At 45.8% G+C, this 24,460-nt stretch overlaps 1 protein-coding gene across 6 annotated transcripts in view; it reads right to left on the reverse strand.

Moving 5' to 3' along the window:
• Positions 1-24,460, reverse strand: part of NEXMIF (neurite extension and migration factor) — a 201,498-nt gene that overhangs the window by 69,845 nt on the left and 107,193 nt on the right. For 2 of the 6 annotated variants that reach the window (XM_064159363.1, XM_064159362.1), the window contains exon 3: positions 24,374-24,456. The exons of 2 other annotated variants lie outside the window; for them this stretch is intronic. In XM_064159363.1, coding sequence (XP_064015433.1) covers positions 24,374-24,456 — 83 coding nt within the window. Of the gene's footprint in view, positions 1-24,373; positions 24,459-24,460 lie in introns of those variants that run through there. 2 more of the 6 variants (XM_064159364.1, XM_064159369.1) reach the window with 1 other exon arrangement.

A 24,460-nucleotide genomic window follows, 5' to 3' on the forward strand; every position in this document is an offset into this window, starting at 1 on the left:
CAGACTTGCAGCACTGCATGATGGAAGCAGCACGAACCTCCAGCTCAGCAGCAAGGAAGAAAAGCCCTCTCACTGTCATGTTTCTGTAATGGTTATAGTGGTGTTGGGTTGATGCTTGGATTCTATGATCTTAAAGGTCTTTTCCATACCAAACTATTCTATGATTGTGTGTTACAAAGATGAAGCACAGTGGCAGTCTACCAATCAGCATCTATGTCCCAGGCAGTGCTGAGGTGTCATCACCAGGGCAGGTAGAGATGCTTCTCATTAACAACAGCTGCTGAACACAACCTTGTTTCTTTGACAGTAGACATGAAGCCTACCCCGCAAACACTGTCATCCCTTCTAACAAGAGACACAGGTACCATCATGCTGCTCATCAAGCACCAAAGTGACAAACTGCATCAACTGTCCCAATTAAAGGAGTATCCAAAGCTTCAGCCTTATCCCTTGCCTCACAACTGTGGTCTCCACTCTTTATGTGTGACCATGAAAAATAACCCATTCTAATGGCAGCTTCTCATTGTGCAGCACAACAAATGGAAAGCCACACAGAGGTCACAGTCCATGAATAACCCTCTTCTTTCAGGAATGGTGTTGGAAATGTACAGTCCTGCATCAGGCAGCAGCTGGAGAACATCCCCACAGCGCTGAAAACATCTAATCTAAGAATATTCTCCAGCCAGTAGCACAAAAGCAGGGGGAGAGTATAAATAGCCTTTGAGCAAGGTGTATAAATAGCTGTAGGTAACATTTGTCTGCTATAAAAATCCTCCATTTTTGGCCCAGCTTTTCCAAGAGTGACTTTCCTTCCCCAGTGTTTTTCTTGTGCTTTAGGGATGAGCTTTGTATTCTTGGAGAACTAGGTTAATTTGTCTTACAGTTAATTTGTGTGACCAAAATCAGAGTGCTTCACCATCCTTCCCCTCCAGCCAGCACATGGGGGAGAGTGCAGACACTCCTCTGAATCCCCTATTGCACCCCCTGATGAATGGCAGGAGAGTGAATTTCCCTTGCCAGCTGTTTAACAGAAATCCTATCAAAGCTGATGGGACCAAAAATTAGATAGATTGAGCTGCATCCTTTGTGGGGTGACAGGCACATGGTAGCTGGGGGCTGGAGAAGTAGACTGTGATTTAATATGTCTTCCTTCCATATAAGACCAAGCAAAGGCACCTCCCATTCCCCCCTCTCTCTCCAAAACAAACACTGTGCCCTCTGAAGCAGGAATTGTGAGCTGGCAGCCTCCAAGCTGGGTGAACACACATCGAGGAGCGCAGCCGGCATGTGTGCATGTGACACAGGCATCTGCATATCACGCCACCTCCCTGCCTCCCCCCCTCCCTCTCTCTCATTCACCGGGTCCATTCTTACAACCAGCAAAGGATAAGCGTGATCTTTAAAAGACCTAATTTTCCTCCCTGGCTATTTGTTGGCAATGCAGCCCCAGGGTTTACACAGCCTAAGGGAGGCTCCCTGCTCCAAGAGAGGATTTCACACAGTGACAGGCTCGTCAAGGCCATGCCCCCTCTCTGCTGCAGCATCAGCATAGAATCATAGAATGGTTTGGGTTGGAAGAGACCTTAAAAATAATCCAGTTCCAACGCCCCTGCCATGGACAGGGACATTTTCCACTAGACCAGACTGCTTAAGGCCTCGTCCATCCTTGAACACCCCCAGGGAGGGGGCATCCAAAACCTTCTTGAGCAACCTGTTCCACCACCATCACTGTAAAGAATTTCTTCCTAATCTCCAGCCTAAACCTCCCCTTTTCCAATTCAAAGACATTGCCACTTGTCCTATCACTACAAGCCCTTGCAAACAGTCCCTCTCCACCTCTCCTGGAGCCCCTTTCAGGTACAGGAAGGCTGCAATATGGTCTCTCTTGTCACCATCCCCAAAGATGCTGCAGCCCAGCCCCATCGCTCACTTTCTGCTCCCCCTTGGTTCTCATCTAAACGAAGCAGTGTCCTGCTCCAGCCAGCCAGCAAGCATCTCTCCTCACATCCCTCCCAAAACCTCAAAGGAGGGCTTGGTGAGGCCAGGGAGGGAGCGACCCCCTCCCACGCAGCCTCCCCCAGCATGCTGGGATGGGGGCTGCAGAAGAAGGCTGGGCGATGAGCGCTGGCAGCGCTTGCTTACCACCCGGGGAGCAGCTCCCCGTGGCGTGCAGGTGGCTCCTTTGATTTGGGATGATTCGTCAGCCTCGCTTCTGGTTGGCACTGTGCCTAGGCCAAACTTTGCAGCAGGCAGGTCACCCCACCGCACAGCCTCACCAAATGGTCCTCCTGAGCCCGTGCACAAGCAGGAAGGGAAGGGATAAATATCTGCCTGAAGGCATGGCTACACCCCGAGCTGTCCTCTGGTGGATGGGACTTGTGGTTCCAACTGCCCTTCCAGCAATGGGGCCTCACTGAGCAAAAGCCTCACACAGCAAGGAAAGCAGAGGAGAGCTTCAGACTAGACCCACTAAAAAATTCCTGGTGAGCAATTAGTTGAATTGTTTTGGTTGGAAAAGACCTTTAAGACTGAATCCAACCATTAACCCAGCACTGTCAAGTCACCACTAGCCACATCCCCCAATGCCACAGCTTCAGAGCTTTGAAAGCCCTCCAGGGATGGGGACTCTACCACTGCCCTGAGCAACCTCTTCCAGCCTTGACAACCCTTCTAGGAAAGAAATTGCTCATGTCCAACCTAAACCTCTCCTCCAGCAACTTGTGGCCATTTGCTCTTGTCCTATCAAGGCCAAAATGTTGTGTGAGAAAGTGGCAGTTTTAGCAGGAATCTCATCAGGAGTATCTTGTAAACCCAAGATGCCCAGGGCAGCTCACAGCATCATCTCCCAGACAGGGAAACTAAGGTTCAGTTTCCTCCTTGTCTAGCTCAAACCAAGCATCATCTCCTACACTCAGCCAGGAGCAAAAGCACATGGAACAAACCCATCCAACATCTCTCAGCACCAAAATAAAGCCAGGAGTGTAGGGAAAAATCACTACAGCAGCAAACTGCCATGTCAAATCTACCACGTCAAGTCCAACCTCCACAGACCAGTATCAGCAGCTACCCTGGTCCCACACTCTTCAACAAAGCAAAGATCACAGGATTCTGGGGGATAATCTAGACACCATGCTGGTTAGGTTGGCATTTTTTGACTGCACAAATGCTGTTTCGAATCCCCCAACACTTTAGCCACAAATGTTTCTGAACCTGGATTTGGTCCTTCTGCTGAAGCTCCATGCATGTCAGAGTGCCTACATACAATGAAGACTATTCATGTTTATGGGAGAATGAAGGAGCTGATTCAGGACTTCGGGGAGATGAAAGGGAAAACCTTAATTAAATTAAGTTTTAAAACCCATCAAGATTTTTTTATCTTGCTCAGATTCGCAGCCATCCTAAGATTACACTCTGAATCTAAATGGACTGCTTCTTGTCAGGCCTTGTGGGCTCTACAGGCAGAGCCCCTAAGACATTAAACTCCCATTCCAACCAAATAACACAAAAATGGGGGAGAAGTCCATCTGACAGTAATTAAAATTACACAGAATCCCAGCAGGATGGAGGTTGGAAGAGACCAACCTCTCCGGTTGGAGATCATCCAGTCCAACAAGGTTCCTCCAGGAACACGTCTCCTTACCCTCTAGGTAACTAATGGCCCTCAGCTCTATTATACAAAGGATTTAGATCTCCAGTTGCAATCTCAGCCCTTCTAGCCCTGCCTCTGGGGCTGTGTGGCTGCCTGGCTTGCTGTGGCACACAGCGAGTGAGGGAAGAGGAAACTTACTGTTTCCAGCAGCCCATGTTGTTTGGCAGGTATTTATCCCCCACTCCCACCCCACAGCAATCTGAGCCAGTGCATTATTCACATCGCACCCCAGCTACCACCAGAGTGAGACTGGAGTTTGCTTTAAGAACAAGGAAGAAGCAAATCAGTTTCTTGGGAGGATAAACTTGCAGCTAAAGGGGGGGAAAAAACAAACTACAATTACACTTTTCAGCCATGAAAAGTAAATCAGATGGTGCTGAAATCCCAGCAGAAAACACAGATTAATTAAAGTCTGCACTTTCTAAATCTGTTATTCAACTAAACACAGCTGTTAAAAAAATGATGCCTTTGCTGTAATTTTCGTGCGCATTCATACCATGGAAATAGAGCGAAAGCCAGGAGGAAGCGCGCTGGGTTAGCTGCTGGAGCTGCACAGGGAAGGGAAGCAGGGTCGTCTGCTTCCTTAAGACAAAGATTGTTGGATTTAAAGGAAGAAATTTTACTTGGGAGCTCAAATGGTGCCTCCAAAGAAGAGATAAATGTATTGCAACAGGGTGAGAGCAGGAAGGGAACCTTGAGGTGAAGCAAACCAGCGTTGCTTCAGCAGGGTGGGAGTTTGGGGTGCTCCCTCCTCCTGCCTCACTGGTCCATGCCCATGGCACATGGCACCCATCAGCCAGATCCTGATAGTCCTTCTGCTACAAACCCACTTGTACTTCCAAGTGCTTTTGGCCATCTGTCCATCACCAACAGCGCTTCCCAATTTCACTGATTTTATTAACCCAAATATATTTTAAGATCTTACACACAAAAAAACAACCCACAAAACAGATTCCTTACAGAGCCTCCTCTGAAAACCATCAAGGTGAAGGGAGGCTCATGCTGAACCCTGCTAGCTTTGGATCAAGCTCTGCTTCCACACAGAGCTGTCAGGTGGGGAAAACACAACATGCCTGGAACAAAAGCTTTCCTTTGCGTGCCTTCCCCACTTCTCTCCAAGTCTACAGCAAGGATCAAAGTGGAGAGCTCCTTGCTCTGTCACAGAGGGAAGTGAAATCACCGTGATTTGAATGCAACCTAAAAGGCACTCTGCAATTCAACTCAATCAGGAGGAACTTACTCCCCAGACCTGGCACAGCTGTTCCTCCCCTATGGAAGAGAAAATACTACTTGAACCTTACCTCCTCTGCAAGGGAGAGAAGGCAGGGAGAGCCCTCACCGCCTCTCAATCCTTCTCAAATCACTTCAGCTTAAAATATAATTAGGAGGATCTAACACAGTAATATATTAATATTGCCAATACCTCCTTTCCTTGATACCAGCCTGTAAAGCCTCCTGTAAGCCAGGCTCATGATGGCTGCAGTCAGTGACAATGATGATGATGCCACCAACACCAGTACTGCCATCAGGGGAGGATTCAGACCCAGGACCTGGAAATTCCTGGGTCGTGTAATCAGGGAAAAGCTGCTTTTCACACACCCAGTGCTGAATCACATCTGGGTTTGAGAACTGAGTTTGTTCAGCCATGAGAAGAGAAGGCTTAGGGGAGACCTTATTCCCATGCACCGGGATGTAAACGGTGGCTGCCAGGAGAATAGAAACTTGTTTTTTACACAGAGTCACATGGAAAGGACAAAGGGCAATGGAAACAAGTTACTCCCAGGGAGATTCTGATGGGACTTCAGAAAAAAATGTTTCCTCATGAGAACAGTTAGACATTGGAATCATCTCCCAAGGGAAGCAGTGGATCCCCCTACACTGATTAAGTGCAAAGACTCATCTTGACAGGGTGCTGGGCCAGCTCATTTCAGCTACACTATCACCTAGAAAGGCTGGAGCAGATGGTCCTTGGGGTCCCTAACCTGGCATTCTGTGATACTGTGATCTCTACAAGACAGCAAACACAGATGTATGATGGTCATCAGCAACATATGGAACTGCAGTTACAACCTGAAGCATAATGAGCCCTAATTTGGATTTAACCTGCCAGAAAAATCACTGTACCCTTCCATTTACTTTCTTTGGAGGAAAGCAGAATCAGGTGGGAAAAAATGCTGTCACATTCAATGACCAAGATGATCAGAGGGCTACAGTACCTCTACTATGGGGACAGACTGGGGCTGTTCAAGGCAAGATTGGACGTGGCACCTGGTGCCATGGTCTAGCCTTGAGCTCTGTGGTAAAGGGTTGGACTTGATAATCTGTGAGGTCTCTTCCAATCCTAATAATACTGTGATACTGTGATACTGTGAGTTGGGGTTGTTAAGCCTGGAGAAGAGCAGGCTCCAGGGAGATCTTAGAGCAGCCTTTCAGCACTTGAAGAGGGTTGCAGGAGAGTTGGGGAGGAACTTTTTACAAGGGCTTGTAGTGATAGGATGAGAGGCAATGGTTTTGAGCCAGAAGAGGGGAGATTCAGAATTCAGATGATCTTCAAGGTCCCTTCCAACTCCAACCACTCTGTCATTTGAGTAGGCTGTAAAAAAGTGTTCTTAAGTCCAAAGAGATCCATGAGTTTTTCTATCCAGCAATGGTCAGCTGGCTGTGAGTGTAAAAGAAATGCCTGGAGTAAACTGGCCTAAGTAACTGCACAGCTTCACAGAGAAATGACACTTCTCAGTTGGTTTTATAGCCACTGACTTTTGTATAAAACATCTGACAGCATCTAATTACTCTTCCATCTCATCTACCCAATCATGTCAAGCACACACCTTTTGCAAGTTCCTGAAACATGATCAACTAGAAGAGAGCATTAAAATTAAGGAGGCATTGGTAAAAAAAAGGAGCTATATGTTTTTCAAAGATGAGCGAGATGCAGCGGTAGCAAAGCACTTCCTATAATCTTCCATTACAGGGTGAAGGTTTTAATAAAAAGAAATAAAAAGAGCTCACATTTTGATCTTTTCCCAGAGCTAGACATGGTTTAATTAGCTTGATCTCATTATGTAAACTGGAGAGGAAAAAAGAACACCATTAAAGCAATATCCCACTGGCAAATGAGACAACCTTGACATCAACTAAGATATTTTCTTGGGGAAGTCTCCCTTGCCTGCGATGCTGCTTCCACACCTCTTCTGCATCACCAAGTGTCCATCACTCCATCCCTTCCAGCTGCCCTGCTCAATCCAAGGTAGTTTCCCTCTGAGCAGAGTGAAAAAAGGGGGTAGGATTAAAATCCGAGCTAGATGTTGAGCAATGTGTCCTTGTGTCCAACGAGGCAGACAGGATTCTGGAGTGCGTTGGTTGTGACACATAGGTTGAGGGAGGTTCTCCTCCCCATCTACTCTGCCCTAGTGAGGCCATACCTGGAGTATTGTGTCCGGTTCTGGGCTCCCTGGTTCAAGAGAGACAAGGAACTACTAGAGAAAATCCAGTGGAGGCTAAAAAGATGCTAAGGGTGATGGAGCATCTCTGTGAGGAGCAAAGGCTGAGATACCTGGGGCTCTTTAGCCTGGAAAAGAGAAGCTTGAGAGGGGATCCGACCAATGCTCAGCAAGAACTAAAGGTCAGGGGTACAAAGAGTGGGACTGGGCTTTTTTAAGTGGTACCCAGAGGCAGGACAACAGGCAACGGGCACAAACTGGAACCCAGGAGGTTCCACCTGAAGATGAGAAGAAACATTTTTGCCATGATGGGGCTAGAGTCCTGTAGCAGGCTGTCCAGAGAGGCTGTGGAGTCTTCTTCTCTGGAGAGAATCCGAACCAACGTGGATACGCTCCTGTGCAACCTGTGCTGGTTAACCTTGCTTTAGCAAGGGGGTTGAACTAGATGATCTTCTGGGGGTACTTTGCAACCCCCTGCCATTCTGTGCTTCTTCTGTTTAGCCTGAGATCATTCAGTGTGTTCTTTAGAAAAGATCAACTGGAACTAAACATTGCCATCCCCTACTCTGCCTGCTGAAGTACATACTTTTGTAATAACGCATTCAGAATTCAATAAGAAAAGTGAGAATTACAAACAAGGTGTCCATAATGAGCCTCAATACAATTATTAAGCCAGAGAAAGTAGGCTTGGTTTTCACCACCAGAAAGTTATTTGTATCTTAATGATAATGAAATCTAAAAAGCATCTGTAATTCCTGCAGCAAGGTCTCGCAGAAAGTCAACTTAGTGCATCTCTCTTTGCTAAGACTATTCTTATTATTGTGTTTGCAATGACAGCAAAATGCTTCTTCCTTCCAGCTCCTGGGATACATAAAAATATGATTAGAGCACTATAACAATACAACAATGGATTAATTTGCCCAACCATTACATGTGGATCTCAAAGACTTCAATAATTTATTTTACCAATTGAAAGGTGGTTATTTTGGGATCCTGGCTCATAACAAAGTCGTTCAGTGCAGCAACTGGAAATCATTTTGTATATTCCAGCACTGGTAAAGGTGCAGGGTCCCAGAGATTCCCACCCCTCTGCTGTCACCCTGAGCCATTCTGCCAGCCCTAGGTCATGCCTCACCCCTCTGAGCTGGAGCTGAGCTGCTGACTCAACAGGGCATTGCACAGAGAATCATAGAATTGTTCTAGTTGGAGGAGACCTTTAAGATCATCAGGTCAAATCACTGACCCAGCATTAAACCATGACCCCCAGCACAACATCTCCACAACTTTGAAACCCCTCCAGGGATGGGGACTCCACCATTGCCTTGGGCAGCCTGGGCCAGGCCTTACCAGCCCTTTCATAGAAGAATTTGTTCCTCATGTTCAACCTAAACCTCTCCTGCTGCAACTTAGGCCATTTGCTCTTGTCCTATCACTTGTTCCTTGGGAGAAGAGATCAATCCTAACCTGGCTGCATTCAGAAACTTGTCAGTCTCCCCTCAGCCTCCTCTTCTCCAGGCTGAACAACCCCAGTTCCCTCAGCTGCTCTCACAACACCTGTGCTGCAGACCCTTCACCAGCTTCATTGCCCTTCTTTGGACACTTAGCACCTCAATGTCCTTCTTAGAGGGAGGCACCCAAAATTTAACCCAGGATTTGAGGTAGAGCCTGACCAGTGCCAAGTACAGGGGGACAAGCCCTGCCCTAGTCCTACTGGCCACACTATTGCTGATCCAAGACAGGATTGGCCACCTAGGCACACCCTGGCTCATCTTTAGCTGCTGTCAACACAAGGTCCTTTTCTGCTGGGCAGTTTCTAGCCACTCTGCCTCACGCTAAGAGGTTCCATGGGGTTGTTTTGACTCAAGTGCAGAACCCAGCACTTGGCCCTACTGAATCTCAATCCACTGGTCTCAGCCCATCCACTCAGCCTGTCCAGATCCCTCTGTAGAGCTTCACTTCCCTGAGCAACTTTCCCACCTAACCTGGTGTTGTCTGCACTCTCACTGAGGGTGTCCTGGATTCCCTCATCTAGATCATTGATAAAGATAATGAGAACTTCTCACAGATTGCAAAACAACAAGGCAGTGAAGACTGATCTGGTCAAACTGTTACCCAAGTAAAAAGAACAGACATTTTGGGGCAGATGCTTAACAATATCCCTGACACCAGGAGAGCATAAAGAACTAATCAGTGTTGAACAGGATGGCTAACAAATGGAGACGAAAAGGTGTTGAGAAATCTGGCCTGAAGGGCAGACAATATAAAGGAAACATAATTAGTAACTCATCTGCTGAATGTCAACGGGAGCCATCCTCTCCAACTGCAAGATTAGCATGGAATAATCACAGATTATTAGCAAATTCATGTGCTCAGCCTCCAATCAATGCTGTTTGGAATGGAGTGAAAGCTTCTATTTTGCCCTGAAATGGGGACCCGAACCAAGGTTTTTCAACAAAACAAAAGCCCCCAGGACCTCACTAATGGTGCTGGTCAGAAGAAAGCACATGTGCAGAGGCAGGAACAATGAACAGAAAGAAGACTGAACAAGAAATGCATAACACCTGACACAATGACACTGACAGGATGACGGAACAGAATTTCTGTTGCTCTCTGTGATGGTTTGGTAGTTACCTGCCCCCCCACTCTTATGAAATCACCCAAACTAGAGTCAGCACAGCTGGAAGTTAAGGAATAAAGCTATATTTATAGTTTAGCACAATACAGGATCATAGAATCAACCAGGTTGGAAGAGATCTCCAAGGTCATCCAGTCCAACCTAGTACCCAGCCCTGTCCAACCAACTAGACCATGGCACTAAGTGCCTCATCCAGTCTTTTCTTGAACACCTCCAGGGAGGGTGACTCCACCACCTCCCTGGGCAGCCCATTCCAATGCCAATCACTCTCTCCATAAAGAACTTCTTCCTAACATCCAGCCTAAACCTCCCTTGATACAAGCAGATACTTAAAATATATGCAGCTCTATACAGAAATGCACAAATTAAAAGTAATACAGAAACACAATACCCCTCCCAGAAATCAGTCCTCAGGAGGGGCTCCCAACCACCCTTCCACCTTCTTTCCACCATTATACCTTATCCCAGAGCATACCTTATGTGCAAGGTGAGTTTGGAGGGTCAGCACGGCGGGTTAGAAAACAGAAGGATTAGGTACACAGCAAAAGTCCAGGGGAAAGCACAGACTCCAGCAGAGACCCCACACACAGTCTTATCTATGGTTTTGCTCTCGTCTTTTTACATCTCAGCAAGCCTATGAGGGAAGTAGACACCACCATTGTTTTCTTTATACAGCCTATAATCTAATTTCTCTCACTAAAATATTCCAGTTAGCCTCAAACCAGCACACTCTCCTGCCATCAGCACCACCACTGTTTGGTTAAAACAGACCCAAGTTCCACTTGCTGAGGCAAAGATGCCTCCTCAGGCTCTTTATCCCAGTCCTGATCATTCTTCTGATGATTCTCTCTTAAATTTATCCCTCTGCTACTCTCCTCCTGGTGCCATGGCTGCTGCAGCTGGGACCACCACACTCTGAGTATCTCTCCCAGTACAGTACCTCCACACTGCTGAGTCTGCCACGCTACACCAACACTGTCACACAAAGATACTGAAATACAGCCTTAGCCACATATAGAACAGTTGTCAGGACTGAGTCTGAGGCTGAGCTAAAGGAAAAACACTTCAGTATGGTTTCAGGAGGCAAGCCATGTATTTTGGGACCACCACCACTGAACCACACATGGGTGGTCCAAGATAGCTCTTCAGTCATCAGCCTAGTTAATTGTGACCCCTGGGATCTTGTCCAATGGAGACCCAAAGATAAGCAAATTTTGCCTAACTGATCTAAATCCATGACAGAGGAAACTCTACCTTATGGAGAAGACCATCTTCTGCAGGAACTACTTGATAGTCTGTAGAATCATAGGATGGTTTGCGTTGCAAGAGACCTTTAAAAGTAATTTAAGCCAACCCCCTGCAGTCAGCAGGGACATTTGTAACCAGAGAAGATTGCTCAAAGCCACAAACAACCTGACCTAGAATGGTTGCAGGGATGGAGCATCCACTACCTCCCAGGTCAACCTGGGACAGGGTCTCACCAACCCCAGCATAAAACATTTCTTCCGTAGATGTAGCTTAAATCTCCCTTTTGGTTTAAACCATCATCCCTTGTCCAGTCACGACAGCTCAAAAATCTGTCCCCAGCTTTCTGATCTGCCCCTTTAAGTCCTGAAAGGCTACCAGAAGGTCTCCCCAGAGCCCTCTCTTCTCTCAGCCTGTCCTCATAGGAGAGATGTTCCAACTCTCAGATTATTTTTGTGGCCCTAATGACATCAGAGGAAAACAGCAATGAGTGCTCTGCTCCCCTGAGCCGACTATATTCTGCTTTATTCTCTTGTATTTGCTTTACACAATTTGTACTACACCATAAACACAGACTGGCAGCTTCACCACCAGAAAAACAACATCCTTAGTCTGGTTTTGAACACTGACATCTGACATTAGCCTTCCCTGGCCTTTCTCCAGCCCCTTGAACCATGCCATTCCTTCTCATCTACCCTGAACACACCCAGATGATGGCACTGCCTGGGTTAACAAGGAGAAAAATTAATGCAGTGTCCCTTTTAATTGCAGTGGCAAGGCAGAGAAAAGAGAGTGTAAAGGGATGATGCTCATCTCATGACCTCTTCTTTCAGCCAGAATAGATTGTCATGTCCTAGCTCAAAAGCCATGATGCACTGAAGCCTTCCACAGATTTAACCATCAACTACAGAAAACAGAGCAACTTCATTTCTGCATCATTGTTCTACTAATATCTTCAGTTTTCAGACAATGAGACTTATTACATAGCAAATTACCCAAATCCTGCAACAGATTTTTTTGGTTCCTTAAAGAGATTTTAAGGGAGTAAGAAATGTATCTTCTCTTCATCTTCCTATGTAACTAGAGTTATGTGGGGATTAACTTTTATGCTCATTTTTTGGGGGGGTTTACAAAAGTTAATTTGGCCAAGTTTAATATGCTACCTGCCCTTTTTCACTTGAGAAGTGAAGAAATCCTACAGGTTATTTCCAGAAAAAGAGGAAAAACAATGTTGGGGTCAGGCTCAGACACAGGGCTGTGAAAAAGTGTCAGTGATAATCTCTGAAAGGTCTTCTGCTCCTGGATTTTAGTTCATAAATCCTATAAAAGACCTGACCCAGATTTTCTCCCCTATGGCAGAAGTTTCTGGGTGAGGATTAGAAACACAATGTGCCACTGGCATCTTAAAATGAGCATTAGGTAAGAAGGATGGACCTAAATCCTGGAATTTTCAGATGTTCTGAGCAGACATGGATCTACAGATAGAATTTCATGAGGGTTTTGTTCCCACCTCAGCCTGCAGTAAGACTGATTTAGAAGCTAGGTAATGGGATAGCATGGATTTTGGAAAGGAAGATAAGACAAATGGGTGCATACAGAGTCATCTTCAAACCCTTCCTGCCCTGCTTTCCATCTGAAATCCTATGAGTTTCCCATTCATTACAATCAGTGCTCTTGCTGGATTTGGATGATTGCCCAATTGTTGCTATTGCCAGAAATCCAAAACATCAGAGGGGTGATTCATCTGATGCCTTGACAGCTCTGGAGACAGGGGTGGGGGATGACAACAACCCAAAATCCCAAATGCAGCAATGGAGTCATCTCCTCTAGCACAACAGGAGCTACTGATGTAGGTATGGTCATCAAGACACACCTCTCCCAAGCCTTGCTGCATTCCCAAAGGATGGCTTGCTTAGGAGCAGCAGCAGAGGTAGCTCTGCCTGTATTTTCTTTGTCCACATCACAGGAGTCAAGCACAATAATGGAGCAAAACTGTATTTTCAGCCTGGCAAAGCTCCTCCACATGGACCCCTTTTAAGCCTTGTTTAGATGGTGCTCACTCATCCAAGGAGCTAGCAACTAGAGAACAAGAGGGGCTTTGTACCTCCATGCTCTGCTATGTTAAAAATTGATTTAGCATAATGGTTTCAAAGAGATTAAAATCCAATTTTGTAAATCAAAGCAGGAACTGTACTGAGTCACTTTTACAGCAGCAGCAAAGAACCTGCTCAATTCTGAGAATGACAGTGGCAGCCCTGATCCTCTGTGAATGTGCAGAAAGTAATTAACCAAACCACACCACAGCTTAATAAGCTGCGTTTCACTGTAAGCATCTGCTCTTTATCCTCACAGCGACAACAAGACGGGATTGTCATCTGGAGAAAAAGGCAAGGTCTGGGCTAGCCACAGCTCCTCAGCACCATCCAGTTGACCTGCTTAGTGTGGAATGGCTATTCATAGCTAAACCAACACTTATCATCATTCAGGGTTAGCAGGGGGGTTGGACTAGATGATCTCTAGAGGTCCTTTCCAACTTGTGCTATTCTGTGATTATGTGATTCAGCTTTGCATTATTCCAGGTCTAGAAATTGCTTTTAGCATCAGAGCTGGAGCACCTCTGCTGTGAGGCCAGGCTGAGTTGGGATTGTTCAGCCTGGAGAAGAAAAGGCTCCAGGGAGACCTTCTGGTGGCCTTTCAGGACTTAAAGAAGCCAATCAGAAAGCTGGGGACAGACTTCCGAGCAGGGCCTGTTGTCACAGGACAAGGAGTAATGCTCTGAACAGAAAGAGGAAGATTTAGACTAGGGAGAAGAAAGAATATATATACATGTACATGTATACATACATATATATGGTGGTGAGACTCTGTTTCAGGCTGCCCAGAGAGGCTGTAGATGCCCCATCCCTGAAACCATTCCAGGTCAGGTTGTCCAGAGCTCTGAGAAAGTTCCTCTAGTTGAAGATGTCACTGTCCCTGGAAGTGTTCAAGAAATGTGTGGGCGCAGCAATTCAGGACATGGTTTAATGGCCATGGTGGTCTTAGGTTGGCAGTTGGATTTAATTTCCAGTGAGAACAAATCTATCAGTCTATGTCCCTGCTGACTGCAGGGAGGTTTGTCTAGATGACCATTAAAGGTCTCTTTCAGCCCAAACCATTCTATGATTAAACTTATTTTTTAAACGAACCCCAACAAATGGCAAATGAGTAAAAGATGATAAAAAGGAGATAAACCAAATGAGCTCTGCAGAAGTCCCAAGAAGCCCAACGCACAAACTACCTCCTTCAAGGAAAACACATTCTCTTTAATATCCTGGCTATGCAGATGTGGCTGCAAAGAAGAGAAATCCACACGTTCAGAATCATTTATAGTTAGGATCTTTGATGGTTACGACATCTTTTGAAGAATGCAGATGTACTTAACAGGGCCTGGTGCGTTGCAGGCAGCTCGAAGATGTTCTGTGAGGCAGACAGCCCAGGACTCATTAGGTCTTTGAAACAAATTTCACATCATTTCTTACAAGGGGTAGAGAAATGGGATCGCTAATTCGCATATGAAACAGCAATCTGAGCTTTAAAGAGCACCTGAAGCTTTACACAAGCACGTAAGAAATTGGGGCTATTCAAGCTGATGCACTTACAGGGATGAGGTGGAGGCTGGAGTGGGGTTGTTTTTCCTAATTTTGTTTTCTTTTAGAAGGAAAATTCATAGTTTCATGGAATTGCTTGGTTAATGATTGGACTCTACGCTCTTGAGAGTCCTTTCCAGACTAAATAATTCTGTGATTCTAGGATCTGCAGCATTGGGAGCCAGTGGAAATTCTGGGAAAATGACTTTTTCACCACCACAAATCTTTCTGTCACTTTTGGGGTTTTATTGTAGAAATTATCATAGTATGGTTTGGGTTGGAAGGGATCTTGACAATCATCTAGTTCCAATCCCCCTGCCATGGGCAGAGACATCTTCCACTAAGCTAGACTGCTCAAGATTTCATCTAACCCGGCCTTGAACGGCTCTGGGGAGGGGGCATCCACAGTGTCTCTGGATAACCTATTCCAGTGCCTCCCCACCCTCACTGTAAAGGATATCAGCATTTTCCATGTGTTTCTTCATAACACAGAAGTTAGCCACACTTATGCTACTTATTTCTCACCTAAATCAAGAAGACCTCTGTGCTACTCCATGGAAATGTTTTGCATCTATCAGCATTCTCCCAGCTCTACAAAATCCATTCCACAAAATCCCTGTGGTCCAGGACACACTCAAGGAGGTTTCAAGCAGTGGAAATGTCACAGCCATTATCCCAGTGAATTTTGCAGAGCTGGGAGCAATGAAGAGCCAATAGACACAAATTTCCTATGGGGAAGAATGAGATTAAAGAAATTCATACAGAGAACAGTGCCCACAGGCATTGCTGGGAAGCATCATCAGATCCATGCTGTGCTCCTGGAACACAAACATTGGAGAGGCCCTGGCCAAGCCTAGATCCAAGAAGACTAAAACAAAGCAAGTGAAGTTCTCTCCTCAACCCCATCCTCCTCCTTTTTTTCCCAAAAAAACAGTGAGAAATGCTTTGGAAATGCTGTCTCAACATGCATCCATCTCTCTCTCGCTCAATTGTCACCTTCGACATACAGCAGCAGCTCCCACCCCACCAGTTTTTATCTCAAATGAAGTTAGAAGGAAAATGGTTGGCTATTTTTTCAAGGAGAAAACAGAATCATAGAACTGTTGAAGTTGGAAGAGACTTCTGAGGTCACCAAGTCCAGTCATTCACTTAGAGCTCACAATCCCATCACTATCACTAAGCCACGACCACTGCACCATGCCCCTCTGCACCACATCCATGTGTCTTCTAAATACCTCCAGGGATGGTGACCACCACCTCCTTAGACAGCCTGTTCCAGATATTTGGAACTTTTTTCCTAATATCTAACCTAAACCTCTCTTGGCACAACTTGAGGCCATTTCCTTTCATTCTTTCAAGTGTTGCATGTCAGAAGAGACTGAACCTCACCTGGCTCCAACTTCATTTGAGGTATTTGTAGAGAGGGATAAAGGTCTCCCCTCAGCCTTCTCTTCTGAAGACTAAACAACCCCCAGGAATGCTCTTCTACTGAGAACAAGCTTTCCCAGCTTTTGCTGGAACCCCTTCTGGAAGCCACTGGTTACCACAGATCCAGGACATGTCTGAGATCCTGGCCACCTGCTGTTTATGGATAAGGACCCAGGAAAGAGGAACTGTACTGAGAGAGGCAAAACAAGTGATGCAAATAAATGAACATTTCACTCAATATACATTAAGAACAGATTAGCTCTGTCAATCAATGGCCACTTTTGTTCTCCTGTGCACAGGGAAGAACAGCAGACAACCAATTTTGGGTTTTTCAGGGTGTATTTAGTTCTGAATTTAGAAGGGAAGCTTCCTGAAGGATATTTTTTTAAATGAAGTGCATTTCCTTGTGCAAATGAGAACAAATTGCTACTTAAACTTTCTTCTTTTGTCTATTTCCCTGCAATTTCCACCTCATTTACAGCCTTTTTGTGTCTACCTCCTTGTTTAGTTTTACCTTTGACCTTCTTTTCCTTGCTCTTCAGAGATACCAGACACCTTTACATTAAGTTTACCACGTGGATCCTACGGGGGCTTGGGGAGAAAAGCTGCTCAACAGCAGCAGGTCCCAGTCAGGCTGAGAACTCCAACGCCTGCCAGGAGGGGAGGCTTCCAAAATCATTTATCAGCTGCAGGGACACTTTTGCATCATTTTGAAAACAATTTCTCAGCTCCAAAGTTTTAGGGAGAGCAAAGAGAGCTGGCACACTGTGGTGGGCTGACCCTGGGACTGGGAGACAAATGTCACTCCCCTCCTCAGCTGGGCAAGGGAGAAAATACAAGGAAAGGCTCCCAGGTTGAAAGAACAGGGAGAGATCACTCAGCAATGACCCATCATGGGCAAAACAGAGTTGACTTGGGGCAAAATTAATTTAATTTATTGCAAATCAAACAAAAAGAAAAAAAAAAGAAAAAGAAAAAAGAGGAGGGGAAAGAAGGTGGAAAAACTGGGGGGAAATGAGGTGGATAATGAATAATAATGAGGGTAATGAGAAATAAAATCAAATCCTAAACTGCCTTCTCCTCACCTCTCCCTTCTTCTCAGGCTCAGCTTCACCGCCCCTTTCTCCGTCTCAGCCCCAAAAGCAGTGCAGAGGGATGGGAAATGGGGATTTGGTTTCATTCATCATACATCCTCCCTCAATCCTTCCTCCTCACACTCTTCCTCAGCTCCAGCACAGGGTCCCTCCCACAGGAGAGAGTTCTCCCACAGTCTCGGGTCCTTCTCACAGGCTATGATTCTCCTCAAACTGCTCCAGCCTGAGTGACCTCCATGGGTGCAGTCCTTCAGGTACAGACTGTTCCAACATAGGCCTCCCAGAAGGTGCCAGTCTCCTTCAGGCAACCACCTGCTGCAGTGTGGAGTCTGTGGGCTGCACGTGGGCTGGGCTACCTGCTCAACCATGGACCTCTCTATAGGATACAGGGCAGCAAATCTTGTTCACAGTGGGCTGCCCTAGCTCCAGCACCTGGGGTACCTCCTCCCATTCCTTCTCCATTGAGCTTGGTGCCTGCAGAGCTGTTCCTCTCACATTTTCTCACTCCTTTCTCTAGCTACCATTGCTCTTGCACAGTTTTTTATTTGCTTCTTAAATCTGTTACCCCAGAGGTGTCACCACCATTGCTGATGGGCTCAGCCTTGGTCAGTGGCAGGTCCATCTTCAAGATAGCTGGCATTGGCTCTATCAGACATGGGAGAAGCTTCTGGCAGCTTCTCACAGAAGCACCCCTGTAGCCCACTCACTACCAAAACCTTGCCACATGACCCCAGTACACACACATGTGGGACCTGCCAGTGCTGCTGGTGTCTGTGGAACTCCAACATTCTTATGCTGCAAAGTCTAAGGTCCTGTGCAACACTGACCTTTTTCTCGTGTCCATGTGTGCTCAGAGTGAACAGGAATAAACCACTGAGCTGCTTCAACAGGCACAGATATGAGGAGGAAGATGGAGGAGTTTGGTATTTGATGCTGGAGAGCTCTTTAATACCTATCAGTGTAAGCTTTAAAATTAATTGATAATATGATAAAGAACTCTGTGGCAAGAAGGCCATTGAAGATGACCATGCCTTTCAGATCAGCAGAAAGCTGAAAACCCATGTGGTTGCCTGGGAGCATACTCAACAGCTCGATTATACATTAAACCCAGATTTTGTGCCTAACTATAGATTAAGAGAAGAATTTGCTTTCCTGCTTCAGTACTCACTGGCAAGGCAGGAAAAGCAGGGAGGATTTGTGGAAAAAATCAGGACAATGGTAAAATCACAGAATTGTTTTGGTTGGAAAAGACCTTTAAGACCATCAAGTTCTATAATAATCTAGCTCTATGACATCTGGGGCTAAACCATGTCCCTCGGCACCACATCTCTGCATCTTCTGACCACCTTCAGGGATGGGGATTCAACCATCTCCCTGGGGAGCCTATGTCTGAGAACCCTTTCAGTGAAGAAGTTTCCAAGAGCAGTTACATCTCTCATGTCTAAACCCAAGGTTGTGCAGAAAGTGTAGTGGTTCATCCTCACTGCCCCACTGCCAGAGGACACAGTTGAGGTGTTCTGGTACCTGGAGAAGTTTCCAAGCCTTAGCTGATCCCAGCCACTAAGGAGGAAAACACAGTGCTGCACTGTGAATGAGATTATACTACAAAATCTTGCTTTTCCCAGCACCTGCCAAAGACTGTTGTGCTGTGATTGGCCTGCTCCAGACCACAGAGGATCACAGAATGTTAGTGGCTGGAAGGGATCTCAAAAGCGCATCCAGTCCAACAGCCCTGCCAGAGCAGGATTGCCTATACCAGATCACATGGGAACATATCCAGGCAGGTCTTGAATATCTTCAGAGAGGAAGATTCCACAACCACCCTGGGCAGCCTGTACTCTGTCACCACTTTTGTCTTTCCCCATCTCAGCCAAGTCCTGGAACCATCAGTGACCTAAATCCCATCATCTCCTGCATCTCCCATACCTCCTGCAGTCCAGACACTCCATGGCATGAGGGTGGGAGATGACCCACACCAAACTGATCCCTGCTTAGCTGGCAAATTTTGCTTCTCAGCCATCCCTCCCCAGGGCTGCTCTGGATTTGCAGAGGATGTGCAGCACCCACCTTGCCTGAGCTGGCTGGGCACTATCACACCAAGTTCAGCAGAACCAAAGCATTTTGCTGCATCTTGGTCCTTTGCAATCTCAATTTCCTTTCAAAGAAGTGTTCCAGCTCAGCATCTGCTGATGACAACGAACGTATTATATTGTGTTGCTGTTAAAAGAAATAGCAAGAGGCTCCTCCACTTTCAGAGACCATGGAAGCAGGAGCTTGCACATCAGGAAGAAGGCACACTCTAAATGGTTGTTTTCAAAAGCATTAAGCCCATCACCCCAATCCTCAGTGGATCAGACACTCTGCTTTTGCTAACGCTTCTTTTTTGTTTGCAGAATAAAATGAAGTGGGTTTGCCCCTAAATGTTTGCTCGCTCACTCTCTCTCCCTCTCTCTCTCCAGACACTCGTTTACTTTTGCTGTCTCTTCTTCTCCCTAGCTGTTCAGATTTGCTTCCCAAGCAGGAGAATCTGCCCATGTTCCTTCACCTTTAACATGAAGAAAGGAGAGCAGGAAATGAAACAAAGAAAAAAAACAAAACCCCCACAAAATAAAAAAACAAAGCCCAACAATAGTCAAGAATTGGAACTCCACCAAGCACAGTGCCATGACAGGAGTTTTCTCAGGAAAGCCACGGATGCCCACTCAAAAACAACAAAAAGACTTCTGGTGGTGAAAATGTCCATTTCCCAAAATTTCCACTGCTGCAGACCCTAGAGTCATAGAATTGCTTATACTGGAAAGGACTCTTAAGAGTATGGAGTCCACCCATTAACCCAGTACTTCCAAACTCACCACTAAACCACGTTCCTCAGTATGACATCCACACAGCTTTGAAACCACTCCAGCAATGGAGACTCTACCATTGCCCCAGGAAGCCTGGTCCAAGCTCTGACAACTCCTTCAGGGAAGAAATTGTTGCTAGTGTCCAAACTATACCTCCTCTGGAGGAACTCGAGGTTGTTTGCCACCATCCTTCTGATTGTTCCTTGGGAGAAGAGACCAACTTTCATCCATCTCCCTTCAAGGAGTTGTAGAGAAATGAGGTCTCCCCTCAGCTTCCTTTACTCCAGACTGAACAACCCCAGTTCCCTCAACTGTCCCACTCCAGACCTGTTCTCCAGACTCTTCAGCAGCTTCACTGCCCTGTTCTGGACCCGCTCTAGCACCTCAATATCCTTCTTGGAATAAAAAGTCCAAAAGAGAACTTTTGGAGGCATGGCCTCACCAGTGCCCAGTACAGGAGAATGATCAATGTGCTTCACACAGGAGCCGGGCTCAATCCTGCTGTGCTGTTGGCAGCTCCTCCTTCCCCAGCACCACACTCTCCTCCTGGAAGCATCAGCAGGGGGACCGCGGCGCGGCGGGGCGGAATTTCCGAGAGCACCGAGATTTGATTTTCATCTACTTTGTTACATTCCTGCTAATTGCTTTTCACGTACTTCCTCCACCAGAGTCTTTACAGCCTAATTCCTCATGGGCATTCATTACGGAGTTTTACTAAGTACAAGGAGGAAAATGAAATCTAACTACATGGCAGTGATGTAATTGCTAATGGCCTTTGTAACACATGTGTGTGTGTGTGTGTTCTCTTTTTTTTTGGGGGGGGGTGGTGCTGGGTGTTTTTTTGCCACCGATGGCCTCCAGCAGATTCTCACAAGCAAAAGATTCTCACAAGCAAAAGATTCTCACAAGCAAAAGATTCTCACAAGCAAAAGATTCTCACAAGCAAAAGATTCTCACAAGCAAAAGATTCTCACAAGCAAAAGATTCTCACAAGCAAAAGAAGCTGCAGCCCTACAAATATTATGTAATGCAGTCCAGTGGCTTAATTAGCACATGGGAGAGAAAGGTGAAAGGCTCTGCAGTGAAATGCTTGAGCTCAAGTTTTAATAAAACAACTCACTAACTTTCTGGGTTAGACAAATTTAAGTTGCCACTACAGACTTAGAAACTTCAGATATGTTCACACAGAAAAAATGGTGGGGGATGGAAGAGACCTCTCACGACCATCTAGTGCAACCTCTCTGCTAAAGCATCCACAGCAGGTTGCCCAAGATCACAATGTCCAGGTGGGTTTGGAGTCTCTCCAGATAAGGAGACTCCACAACCTCCCTGGGCAGTCTGCTGCAGGGATCCAGCACCCTCACAACAAAGAAGTTTCTCCTTCTGTTCAGATGAGACCTCATGGGTTCCAGTGTGTGCCCATTTCCCCTTGTCCTGTCACTGGGCACCACTGAGAAGAGTCTGGCCTCATCCTCTTTCCCCTCCCACCCTTTAGCTCTTGCCAAGCACTGATCAGATCCCCTCTCAGACTGCTCTTCTCCAGGGTCAACAGCCCCAGGTCTCTCAGCCTTTCCTCCTCAGAGAGATGCTCCAGGCTCCTCAGCATCTTTGTAGCCTCTGCTGGACTCTCTCCAACCTTTCTTGAACTGGGGAGCCCACAGTTTGACCCAGTACTATGAGTGTGGCCTATTAGGGCAGAGCACACGTGGAGAAGAACCTCCCTCAACTTGCTGGTCACACTCTTCTTAATGCACTCCAGAAGACCATTGGCCTCCTTGGCCAAGAGGGCACATTGCTGGCTCGTGGTGAAGTAGTTGTTCACCAGCACTCCTGGGTCCTTCTCCATGGAGCTGCTTTCCAGCAGGCCAGGCCCTCACCTATGCTAGTGCAAGGGCTTATTCCTCCCCAGACATAGGATCCTACACTTGCCCTTGTTGAACTCCATGCGGTTCTGCTCTTCCCAGGTCTCACCAAACAGCAGCACAGTCTGGCAGGATGTCAGCCACTGCTCCCAGTTTGGTATCCTCAGCAAACTATCTGAGAGTCTCCATCCCTTCACCTAGGCCAGTGATGAAGGTGTTTCACAAGGCTGGCCCCAGGCCAGAGCCTTGGGGAACATCATTCTCAGTCCTCAGCAGGCTACAGCACAGGAGTTAGCGCATTAATACTCTTTTACTCTCAGACAACAAGGATGTAAGATCTATAACTCCAAACACTATTATGCACAGAGCATACTTTTCATCATTACACATTAATAGATTTGGGAGTGAAAGTTGGAGGGGTGGTGTTACGTGTCAAAATTAATTATAATGCCAATAAGCTGAAATTCAACAGGGAAGATCAGGTTGACTAAATTATTGTGTTGAGTTATCAGCACTGAAAAATCAACTGACAGAGGCTCTAGACTTTTGCTGAAAATCCAGAGGTGGATTGAAATATAATGAGAAGTGGAAAAAAAAACCAACAAAACAAAACAACACAACACCCAGACCAAGCTATTGCAGAGCATTTGAAGTGACTAAGGACAGTTCCAAGTTAGTCTGAATGTACCTGGGATGTAATTCTGCATTACAACTGTCAGAGTTCAATTGGATCTTATCTTCTCATCACGGGCTAACTCAGATTTGGGACCAGTGGCCATAAACTCTGTCAGTTCAGGTAAATCAAGCTATTTGCTTGCATCATAAAATAAAGCCATTGGGGAAACTTTATTTGGGCCACTCACTACAGGAAAGACATTGACTTGCTGGAGCATGTCCAGAGAAGGGCAACAAAGCTGGCAAAGGGTCTGGAGAACAGGTCAGTTGAGGGAACTGAGGTAGTTTAGTTGGGAGAAGAGAAGGCTGAGGAGAAACCTCATTGCTCTCTACAACTTCGTGAATGGAGGTTGACATGGGTGTAGGTCAGTCTCTTCTCCCTAGTATCAGGTGATAAGATGAGAAGAAACAGTCTGAAACTGTATCAAGGGAGGTTTAGGTTGAATATCAAATAAAAATTCTGTCCTCTACGAGTGGTCAGACATTGGAACAGGCAGCCCAGGGAGGTGGTGGAATCCCCATCCCTGGAGTTGTTAAAGAAATGTGTGGACATGGCACTTTGGGACATGGTTTAATGGCTGTAGCTAAGCTATGATCTTAGAGGTCTTTTCCAACCAGAACAATTCTATGATTCTGTGATTCTATCTCTGTACCACTTCCTCAGTGACTTTCTAGAGCAGGCAACTCCAGCAACCATAAAGCAATGAAACAGATTCCATTAAATCCCACCTATTCTTAAAATGTACCAGTTAGCAGCTTTGGAAGATTCCCAGAATTGGAATGACACTGCCAAAACAAAACCAGAACAAGAAAAAAACCCACTCAAAATCCCTAGAAGCAGAGAACCACCCCCAAATCCTTAGCATTCAATCATTCTGTATGTCTTCCTTAGAGCTGGAATGTTAAGAACAGTCCTCAGAACAAGGATGAGAACAAACAAGCAAGAACCACACAGACTTTTCATTCCCACAGAGTCAATTAAATGTTAACAATAAACTACAGGACGAGTTAATGCTAGACAAAAGGATTAAGGAATAAGGGAGGACTTATTTATAAACACACAAATGAAAACTTGGTTAAGAAGAAGTGGGGGAATTAATAAAAGATAAAAAGGCTGATTTAAATATGGCTAAGAAGGGGAATTCCTTTATTAAATTTGTCTTCAAAAGTAAATTAAGAAGAGATGCCTGCGCTATCGGAGAGTGATGGCGAGCTTATAAAAATAGCTGCCACCGGAGGAGAGAAAAAGGGAGGATCTGGAAAATGCAGACATGTGCCAAACCACTCAATCTGTGCAATTAACCAAAGAAATCAAGTGTTGTTATTTGTGAAGAATTTCTTTTTTACAAGTGAAATTTAGCAAATTCCTTCAAAACACAAATCTAATACCTCGGTCTGGAAATTACTGAAACGGATGGATGCAATTAACTGCTATTCCTAGCAAAAGATGGGGGAGTGGGAAATAAAAAACAAGAAGGAAAATAAGTATCTGCTGCAGAGGGCAGCTCAGCAAGCTGGGAGATGTAGAGATTCGCAGAGAACACCTCTCCTGATGCACAGTTGGTTTGTTAGCACAAGTTATTTATTTGATAAAAAGAAGAAAGGAAATGCCACATGAATTACAGCAGCATTTTCCAGAGCTGGGCCTGAAATTAAAAGCAGTGGTCCTGCAGAAATTCAGAGCTGCCTCCATCCTCCCTACTTCAGAAGGGATCAGGATTTAATACCTGGAAGACTAACTAAAACCACTTTTTTCCCCCCTCGAAGGTAGACCCAAATCTTGCTGACAGCCAAAATACTCTTCCCAAGACACAATCAGATTCACATCAATACACTTCAATGTATTTATACAGTTAAAAACTGATTAAAAACTCACAAAACAAAGGAGTTGGAGGAAACTGCCAAGGTGCAACATGGATCTGTGCTGGATCTAAGCTGAACAGTTGATTTGTTAGCAATCTGG

This window comes from Pogoniulus pusillus, chromosome 19, assembly GCF_015220805.1.
Source record: "Pogoniulus pusillus isolate bPogPus1 chromosome 19, bPogPus1.pri, whole genome shotgun sequence".
NCBI lineage: Eukaryota > Metazoa > Chordata > Aves > Piciformes > Lybiidae > Pogoniulus > Pogoniulus pusillus.